Genomic DNA, 10,170 nt, shown 5'->3' with positions numbered 1-10,170 from the left:
TTTTTTAAAAATAATTGTGAACATTTTAAATAATGCATATTTTCAAATCCATGAACGTTTTTGGAATTCATTAATATTTTTTTGTTTTGATGAATTTTTTTGTGTCTAATAAAATCAATTTTTTGAAATACACGAATAATTTTTAAATTCACGAATATGTCATGAATTAGTGAAAAAATTAAATACGTGAACTATTCTGAAATCCCTAAACATTTTTTGAATACACAATATGTTTTTATTCCTGTTTTTTCCACAAAATCATCAACATTTTTTGAAAACCTTTTTTTTTTTGCAAAATCACAATGTTTTTGTATCCATGAACATTTTATGATTCATTTTTTTGAATTCACATACATTTTATGATTTCTCAAATATCTTTTTTCATTGCTATATTTTGATATACTGAATTGTTTTAAAGATGAAAAGGATAAAAACAGGAAAAGAAAAAATGAAATGAAATGAAAAAGAAAAGAAAAAAGAGTGTGGCCAGCACCCCCCGCCCTGCACATGGGCCATCCCGACCCCACATATATTCGTCTCCATCCGCATCCCTGGCCAAACCCTAGCCACTCTACTCCAAGCTCTGTTCGGACAATTTGTTTATACGGAGAGGGGCGGCGAGGGGGGCGGCGATGCGCGCGGTGTTTTTTTAGGGATCGAGAGGGGACGGCGAGGGTTATAAATGTGTTGTCCTCGCCTCCCCTCTCCGTGACGCCGTCGTCTGCCGCCCCGTCTCGCGCTCTACCGCGACACCCTCTCCCACCCCTTCCTTGCCCCCTCCTTTTGCCACCGCCCTTTCGCCACCGCCACCGCCACCGCCCCCCTTCTTCACTTAATTAATTTGTTTTTACTACATGTTTTCAGGACTGATATAATGGCGGACGATAGAGCTGACCCGATTATGGACAACTATGATCCGGACGGTGAAGCACATATGTTCGGCATCATAAACGGCGATATTCTATATGTGCCGACCGGAGAAGAAGAAGATGATATCTCTTCTTATCTGAACCTTGACGGTGAAGATGAAGGGCGCCGTCAGCAAGATGATGCCGAACAAACGTCGATAAACGACGATCTTCAAATGGAAGTAGCAACCACCTCCGGCGTCGAGGTATATATATACATTGAGCCTCTGGTGATACAAACTAACTGATTTGAATAAATATGTGTGTACTAACGCGCGCGACTCTTTCTTATTTTAGCCCTCGGCCGGATCGTCGAAACAATCGAGTACGTCGTCAAAGCGTGGCGCAACCAAGACGATGAAACAAGGAGAAACATGCACCATCGAGGTTGTCGACAGTGCAACCGGCAGGCCGCTGGAGCCCCGCAAGAACGCCACCAAGTTTGTCAGCCAATGCGGAGCCATTGTTAGAGACAACGTCTCGATCACCGTCCAGGAGTGGAATGAGCCAAAGAAGGCACGAATTGATGGTTTCACTTTTGTCGATAAGAGAACAAAAAAAGATTGCTTCAAGAAGCTTATGGAACATTTCGTTCTACCTTCGGAATACAACAAATTCGATGAGGAGGGTAACAAGATTGAGGAAAACAAGGAGAGGAGGAGGCTAGTCAAACAGTTCGCTCTTCATAAGATGGCCGACGCATTCCGGAAATTCAAGCAAAATCTAGCCCATGACTTTGTCAAGCAGAACAAGACTCCGGATTTCAAAGGACAATATGAGAAACTGAAACATGATTGGCCAGAATTTGTGAAGCAAAAGAAATCGGAGCAGTTCATTCAAATATCGAAAAAAATAAGGAAAATGCGGCTAAGAAGGAGTACAATCATGTTATGGGGCCAGGAGGGTATCGCATTTGGGTGCCTAGGTTGGAGAAGATGGAGAACGAGCTGAGGGCGCGAGGAATCTGTCCAGGTACGGAGGGATGGGACCCAAGGGCCAAAAGCTGGTGGTACGGGCATGGGGGAACGCTGAACCCGGAGACAGGGGAGTGTGTTTACCGGGGCAAATTAATTAAACCCACCCAAGCCCTTATTAACGCAATGAGGGATGCTCAACAGGGGAAGATCAAGTTCAACAGAGAGAACGACGCGCTGACAAAAGCCCTCGGGAATCCTGAACACGGAGGACGTGTACGAGGCATGGGGCACATTCCGTGGAAAATAGGGTTCCCCAGAACGATGACCCGTACGGTTACAGAAGCCGTAAGAGAAAGATGGATCGGGAAGCAGATGTTGTGGCGCGGTTGGCATCGGAAATGGATGTGATGAAGAAAACCATGAGTGTACTAGTAGCCGAAAGAGATGCAGCTCGGGTGCAGCATGAAGATCATCCAGCGGATCTCGGAAGCCAGCAGCGGAGAAGCAGCGTGGCTTCCACGGAGGCCCCACCGGCTGGTGCAGATGCACCGACGATCGAAATTACTGCACCGGAGCCTCTGGTGGTCGAAATTACTGCACCGGAGCCTCTGGTGGTCGAAATTACTTCACCGGAGCCTCCTCGCTACCCCGTGGACGATATAAAGGAGATGAAAGAATGTCATCTGTATTATCCTATCGGGAACATGTCCATGAAGGTAGCCATCGGCAGTGCTTTACCATGTTTACCTGGAGCACTCCACCACAACAACCCCATTCAAGATGGCTATGCTCGTGTCACGGTGGAGGACATAGTCCAAGGGTTTGAGGACATGGAGATTGACATTGCTACACCTGAAGGGGAGAAAAGACTTGGAGATGTCAAGCGCCATTTCATTCTATGGCAAAAGAAGTTTATCAAGTTTCCAGGCGAGGCGCCAAGGACAACAAGTCCACCCTCCTACGGTGGTGGTGGTGGCGGTGGCGGTGGTGGTGGTGGTGGTGGTGGTGGCGGTTCACCTACACCTCCGTCACGTCAGCCGACGCCGCCCCCCAGTCCACAACGTCCGGCGGGTGATCAGCCGCCGCCCCCCAGTCCTCGTCCGGCGGGTGATCAGACGCCGCCCCCCAATCCACCTCCGGCAAAGAAGCAGAAGTAGTCCTGGATTATTAACCCGGACCCTTATGTACCTAAGACCACAAAGGTACCGGAGCCATCACTGAAGCCTCTCCCCACAAGGCCTTGGGAATGTAGTGCCGAGGAAGTCGACGCGGCCGCGGCTGCTGATTTGGAGAAATGGAAGGCGGACTGCAAGAAGAAAAGAGAGCCCGAGCCCAAGCCAGTATTTTCTGATGAGCAAAAGAAGTGGGCTAAGTCATTTTTGAGCACACCGTCCCAAGCCGCGAAGAATCTGCCTAACGACTATGCACGTGAACTTCGCAGGCAGGCACTCATGTTCAAGGAGAACAAAGAGCGGGAGAAGGCCGAAAGTAAAAAAAGCGGGAAACAAGTTGCCCAGCTCGGGGAACAAAGTAAACAATCGATTGCCCCGCTTATAGTGGAAGCCTTCTGTCCGGATGACCCCGAGATCATACAAGCTGCGGCAGCACAGGGATTGACTGTAACGAGTGCCAGAGAAAAAGCAGCCAACTTAGGTATTACTCTTCGTGAACTGTTAGGCCTTGATGAGGCGCCAGTGAAGGAGGTAGTAATTACATATGTCAAGAATGGGCCTCTCGTCGAGCCTGCGGAGGAAAAGGATCTACCTCCACAAATGAAAGGTCTGCTGAAATGGTACAAGGGTTACATAAAAAATAAAAACGCCAAAGAATATATTTATGCGGAAGTTAGACATGAGCATCACTTCAAACATTACTATGTACAAATTGAACTGAGTGAATTGTTCCAGCTTTTCAATCTGCGCGAGCTCGATAAATCTATCATCAGTTGCTACGTTCTGTAAGTGATTTATTAATTTCTACCCCATCTCGTTCATATTGCCTGCACTATATATATGTCCTAACTATATTGTTGTGTCCGCTATTATACATGCAGAATGAAGATTAAGGAATGCAGAGTAAGGAACATCCATGATGTTGGGTTCATTGACCCACACATCGTTAATGGACATGTGTTGGAGCGTCACCCCGCCGACGTGGAGGCAAACCTGTGGCACTTTCTTACAAAGCAGGAACTCAAAAGTGATATTCTATTTCCTTACCATTTTGAGTGAGTGTTTCTGTCTTGAGCACATTCTCTTTTGTTTACTCCATGCATGGTATGTGGCCGGCTAATCGATGAGTTATGCATGACGTACTGTGCATGTATCGTGTCCGCAGGTTCCACTGGATTCTGCTAGTAATTAAAGTTAACACCTCAGAATGTCTCGTCCACGACTCTGTGAATATGGATCCAAAGCTTTGGGGCGGCATGAGAAGAATGCTGCAGAAGTAATTATTTTCATTCATTTGCGCTCTATATCGATCGGCCTATTTCGTTCATTTCCTAATATCAAGTAACTAATTAATAACTCTCTTGTTCATTTAATTTTCTTTGCCTCGTAGGGTTTGGAGACGGTTCGTAGATACAAAGGTCGGTGAATTCAAAAAAGAGCTAGAATTCAAAATGTTAAAGGCTAAGAATGCTGGGGATATTCAGCCACCGGAGACCAATCTATGTGGATACTATGTCTGTGAGATGATCCAGAGATACACCTCTGAGCGGGTTCCGAGTGATACCAATGCTAAGAGGAATAACCTCCGGTGGATGCTTAGTCCAGAAGCTCGCTTCCGACCACTTCAAGAGGAACTAGCTGGATGGTTCAGCAGGGAAGTCCTCCATCCTAAAGGAGAACACTATTACGAGGACGTAGAACTTTATATGCATTAAATCATGTATGGAAACTTGTTCAAAATTGTATATGGTCATCCGATGATATTGAATATATATTGTATATTCCTCTTGAATTCTTTTTGGTTCTAATTTCAAATTTATTTGAAATTGTACATTCATATGCATGTATGTAGTACCGTAGAATATATGAAACTCCTTCAAAATTAAAATAAAGCACAAAAGAAATAAAACAATACAAATTAAACAGAAAACAGGTTTAGGGGGGGGGGGGCTAAAACCCTAAACCTGTGGGGCCTTTAGTCGCGGTTGGCCAGAAGAACCGCGACTAAAGGTCCTCCGCCCCGACGGCCGCCTGGCGCCCACGTGGACGTGCCTTTAGTCGCGGTTCTTAAGGAGCCGCGACTAAAGGTGGGGGGCTTTAGTCGCGCTTATTTGGTCGCGGTTGCGCAACCGCGACTAATGGCAGTTGCGAACCGCGACCAAAGGCCTTTTTTCCACCAGTGCATTCATGCGTTCATTATTGGGCCTTGTCGTTGGGCAATCATGCATGCAGTATGTGTGGCGGCCGTCACGCATGGGAACGTGATATTACAGAATAATACTAGTACTAGTATCTAGGAGTACGAGTGTAATAGCAACGGTTGGCAGTTTGCTAAGATTTGTTACCGGGTGGGAAGGTGAATATCACGGAATAACATGCGCGTGCAACGCGTGGGATCCTGCATGCATGCACAAAGCTGGCCATGCATATTGTCGTGCTCATTCACTGGTCAGTGGTCACTGGCTCACTGCATCGCTGTGTACCACGTACGTTCTGGATCGCATGTGAGCGCGCGTATGGCGTGTTGTTTGGCACCGCATTATTTGGGGTCAGTGCGTGGGCGTTATCCTGGCCCCTGCAGCACTCATGTGATTTGACTGCACACGTACTGACCATGTGATCCCACTACATCTCTTTTTATCTCAACCTGTTGCTATGTCACCTCAACATGCACTCATGCATATAAAAAGGGCCACATCAACATGCTACCATGCACATGAAAAATCTCAAATGACAAGTGCCACACTCTTTTTTACAACTAAAGTTAACATCCGAAAATAAAAAATAAACCCAAACAATAAACTGAAACTTGTCATCCCCGGGTCACTAAACTTGACTAAAAAATCCACCACAACATGCAACCATGCATGTGAAAACTATTACACAATTTATAATCCATGAATATTTTACATATACATATGCAACAATCGGATAATCATTTTCGAACTTCATCAAAATATATAGCAAGCAATTCCCGCAACAGGTGTGGGGTATTATCTAGTATCCTTAATCATGTGCACAATCATTAAATATATTAAAGAATTGTGCACCAAGTGGAACACTCCAAAAATGGTGCCAATTAGAAAGCAAAGAAGTAATCAATTAATTAACATGGTGAATATAATTAAAATTGTTTGTAGGTCATTCACAATTCATGGCTTCTAAGATTCATAGGATTCTCAAAATGGGGGAATGGAGTGGCATGTCGTCTTATATCCTACATGATTGAAAAATTAAAGGAATTTGTAACAGTGTTTGGTAGCATGGGAAAAACAAAGAGTGAATGGAAATTTTCCTCTAAAATGTTGTACAAATGAATCCTATGGAAAGATTCTTAGTGATTCACATCCTACGAATCAAACGACCACCCTAGGAAAATTTCCTAAGGATCCAAAACCTCTAAAAATCCTATGGACTTTCTTTCAACCAAAGGAGTCCTGATGTGAAGCTGTTGTGACCCCGTTCATTGGTACGAGCTGCATATATATCCAAATAATACTGAGAAACATGAAAAACACACAGAGAGAATATTTTTTTCTTACTAAAAACACAGTATGGAAGTAGACTCTCTCTCTCTCTCTCTCTCTCTCTCTCTCTCACACACATACACACACACACACTCCTAGAAACGGAAGCACGTACACACCCAATGAGACCGAGACGGCAGATTTTGAGATTGATGAGGTCACTACAGTCGGCTCGCTATGAGCACATTGCTTACAAATGAAAGAATAAAGTTTTAAAATTTGGAATAAATTCAGAAAAGAGCAAGCATCCATGCCAAGTTTAGAATATGAACACGCAAGTTCCATCACAAAGAACCTGACCAATCAGATGAACAAGTTTCACCATAAGAAAGCTGACAACCTCGGCTACGGTCAGTTCGCCGAGATTATTTACATTCGTAAGTGACGCCTAATCCATAAGAGATATTGTATTATACTACCTTTGTCCCAAAATATATGACGTTTTTGCGGTTCAATTGAACTGGAAAAAACTTGGGAGTACGATTTATTGGGACTGAACCGAGGCTTCGCAATTTATACAGGGAAAAGAATGGAAGTGCGAATAAGTTTTTTTTTTCTAGACAAGTTGTGTGGCTGGAGTGAATACATGTTACGGCCGTTGTAAGCCACGCCTCGCTCAGCCGGTCTGTCGCGCAAAACTGCACGAGCAGTGACATTCTGAGACATAATTGATGAAGAGCTTAAGGCCGTGCATGTTTATATAGAGATATGCATGAGTAGGAACCCAACCCAGCCCAGCCCACCCATTGTAGGCAGGCACTTGCTCAGTTGTCCGGACGACATGGCTTTCGAAGGAGCATACCATTTCCTGCAGCTCGCCGTCGGCCATGCCACATCCTCGCCGGCGGCACTGCTCCTCGTCGTAGTACCCTTACTGCTGTTACTGCTAGCATCGGTACGGAGGTCCACCATGACCGGACGCAAGCTGCGGCTCCCGCCTTCGCCTCCGGGCAGCCTCCCCATCATCGGCCACCTCCACCACATCGGCGCCCAGACCCATATCTCCCTCCAGCACCTGGTCGACAAGTACGGCCACAACGGCCTCCTCTTCCTCCGTGCTGGGGCGGTGCCCACCGTCATCGTCTCCTCGCCCAGCGCCGCCGAGGCCGTCATGCGCACCCACGACCACATCCTCGCGTCGCGCCCGTGGTCCATGGCCTCCCACATCCTGCGCTACAACACCACCGACGTCGCCTTCTCGCCCCTGGGCGAGTACTGGCAGCACACCAGGAAGCTCGTCAACACCCATCTCCTCAGCGCCAAGAAGGTGCACTCCTTCGCAAATGGCCGTCAAGAAGAGGTACGCAACTACACAATCATATTCAACGGTACTTTCGTCACGTTAGTGATGGCTTTCACTCTCACTCAGATTTCGATGACATTCATTGAATTTCAGTAATTTCAGTAGACACTAAAAGTCTAAAACATTTACCTTTCGGTCAAAATATTTCAGCCATTTCAGAGAATTCAAATGTTTTTCAATTTTTTAAAATCAAATATTCTGTTGAATTTGAGTGAATGTTTTGGCCCTTTGATCGAAACACAAACCAAAACCACCAAAATTTATTGAATTTCGGTGATTTCGGTTGTTGCTCTTTTTTTTTCCTGAAACTGAAAGTGAAAACCACTACTCATCTCCTTGGCTCGATGTGCAGGTGTGCCTCGTCGTCAACAAGATTCGTGAGGCGGCCACCACTGCTCCATCCACGGCGGTGGACATGAGCGAGTTTCTGGCCGCCTACACCAACGATGTTGTAAGCCGCTCGGTGCTGGGAGCGACCCACCGGAAGAAAGGCCGCAACACGCTCTTCAGAGAGATGACCGAGACCAACGTCGACCTTCTCGTGGGATTCAACCTTGAGAACTTCATCCCTAGGTGGCCACTGACGGAGGTGCTCTTCAGGCTGGTCTGCTGGAAGGTTCAGCGACACCTCAACAAGTGGGACGCCTTGCTGGAAGAGGTCATCAAGGAGCACATCAACTTGAAGCAAGACAATTCTGCCGACTTCATCCATGTTTTCCTCTCTCTACAGCAAGAGTACGGTCTCACCGACGATAATGTCAAGTCCCTCTTGATGGTGCGTGTGCTTGTTTCTTTTTAATTTATTTATTGCACTTATATTTTTTCCATTGCAAATTCATAGTTGATTTAAAAGTTATACTACATAGTTTTCCCATTGCAAAAGTTATATACAGTTTTTCCATTGCAAATGCATGGTTGATTTAAAAGTGTTATATATATAGCCCATAAAAATCCATATATATATATATAGTTTCCATTTGTTTGCATATATAGCTAATCATTACATATTAGTACACATACATACATATATATACATGGTACTTGATATATACACTAACTAAAATTGGACCCTTTTCTTTGGTCTTACCAGAACATATTTGAGGCAGCCATAGAAACATCATATCTGGTGCTGGAATACGCCATGGCCGAGCTTATCAACAACAGACATGTTATGAAGAAACTACAAACCGAGGTAAGGACGTTTGCATCGTCCAAGGGAAAAAAGTTGGACATGATTACGGAGGAGGACCTCAGCAGCCTGCCGTACCTAAAGGCAACCATGAAAGAGGCGCTGCGCTTGCACCCACCAGGGCCTTTACTCCTCCCACACTACTCCACTGCTGATTGCAGCATCGACGGATATGACATACCGGCCAAAACACGTATCCTTGTGAATGGTTGGGCCATTGGGAGAGACCCAAAGGCTTGGGAGAGACCGGAGGAGTTCATGCCCGAGAGGTTCCTACAAGATGGTCAGGAGAAATCTAGCAACCTGGGTCAAGATTTTAAGTATCTTCCATTTGGATCCGGACGCAGGATTTGCCCCGGGGCAAATTTCGCACTCGCGACCATGGAGATTATGCTCGTAAACCTCATGTACCATTTTGACTGGGAGGTTCCCAATGAGAAAGATGGTGCTGGTGGAAAGGTTAGTATGGCTGAGACATTCGGGCTGATGCTTCGCCGAAATGAGAAACTCTACCTTGTTCCAAGGATTGCCTAATAACTAGTAGTGCCCCCGATCCCAAGTGTAAGCCTATTTAGACTTGTGCGCAATAATTAAGGTGAGGGCTAAAATAAGCATGTTGTCCATCTATTGTTGCTGGCGATCGATAAGATGGACGAGAAGTTTAATGCACTGGTTATAGTGCAGTTATGTTGTAGTAGTCATGAAAAATAATGTATTTGAGTTGTGATGGACTTATATTATGTGCTTTGGAGGCAAGGCCATATTGATTTGTCTTTTTGTAGTCAAAATTTTTCTTTTCATATAAGTGAATGCATTGTTGTTATGAGATTTGTTGTGAAAGCACAGCCGTGTTGGATCTTCCTGACATCAGAAGTTCAGAACCATTCATTCAACTGGAGCAGATTGGTTCGCCCAGCTAATCTCTGAAATTGATGATTCTAAGCGACTTAGAGTGATGGTGTTGTTTTCGAGGCCGTGGCATGTAAAGAACGAATTGGTACACTCTAAGCCGTCTCCCCCCATCGAGGTATCTGACAGGTTTGTTTGCAGGTTGCAGCTACATTGATTCACTTTTTAGCTTGATGTGGATACAAAGTACGACCAAATTAATGGAAATGCACCGATTTCAACCATCTTTCCTCATCTTAATCCCA

General features: G+C 45.3%; 1 protein-coding gene across 1 annotated transcript; it reads left to right on the top strand.

The window, feature by feature from the left end:
* Positions 1-7,226: 7,226 nt before the first annotated feature.
* LOC119307016 (cytochrome P450 71C3-like) lies at positions 7,227-9,793 on the top strand. The gene is made up of 3 exons (XM_037583094.1): positions 7,227-7,824; positions 8,180-8,602; positions 8,918-9,793. Exons 1-3 carry the CDS (start codon positions 7,237-7,239, stop codon positions 9,548-9,550), a joined length of 1,644 nt encoding a protein of 547 aa, XP_037438991.1. The 5' UTR covers positions 7,227-7,236; the 3' UTR covers positions 9,551-9,793.
* Positions 9,794-10,170: the final 377 nt, after the last annotated feature.

Source organism: Triticum dicoccoides, chromosome 5B (assembly GCF_002162155.2).
Source record: "Triticum dicoccoides isolate Atlit2015 ecotype Zavitan chromosome 5B, WEW_v2.0, whole genome shotgun sequence".
Classification (NCBI taxonomy): Eukaryota; Viridiplantae; Streptophyta; class Magnoliopsida; order Poales; family Poaceae; genus Triticum; species Triticum dicoccoides.
Note: the sequence above shows the minus strand (reverse complement) of the source record. Positions and strands in the feature narration are given on the sequence as shown.

Excerpts from the sequence above, each read along its gene's own strand:
- LOC119307016 (XM_037583094.1), top strand. The coding sequence starts at position 7,237 with ATGAGTAGGAACCCAACCCAGCCCAGCCCACCCATTGTAGGCAGGCAC. Across the intron at positions 7,825-8,179 it reads CAAATGGCCGTCAAGAAGAG|GTGTGCCTCGTCGTCAACAA; the intron begins GTACGCAACTAC and ends CTCGATGTGCAG. Across the intron at positions 8,603-8,917 it reads ATGTCAAGTCCCTCTTGATG|AACATATTTGAGGCAGCCAT; the intron begins GTGCGTGTGCTT and ends TGGTCTTACCAG.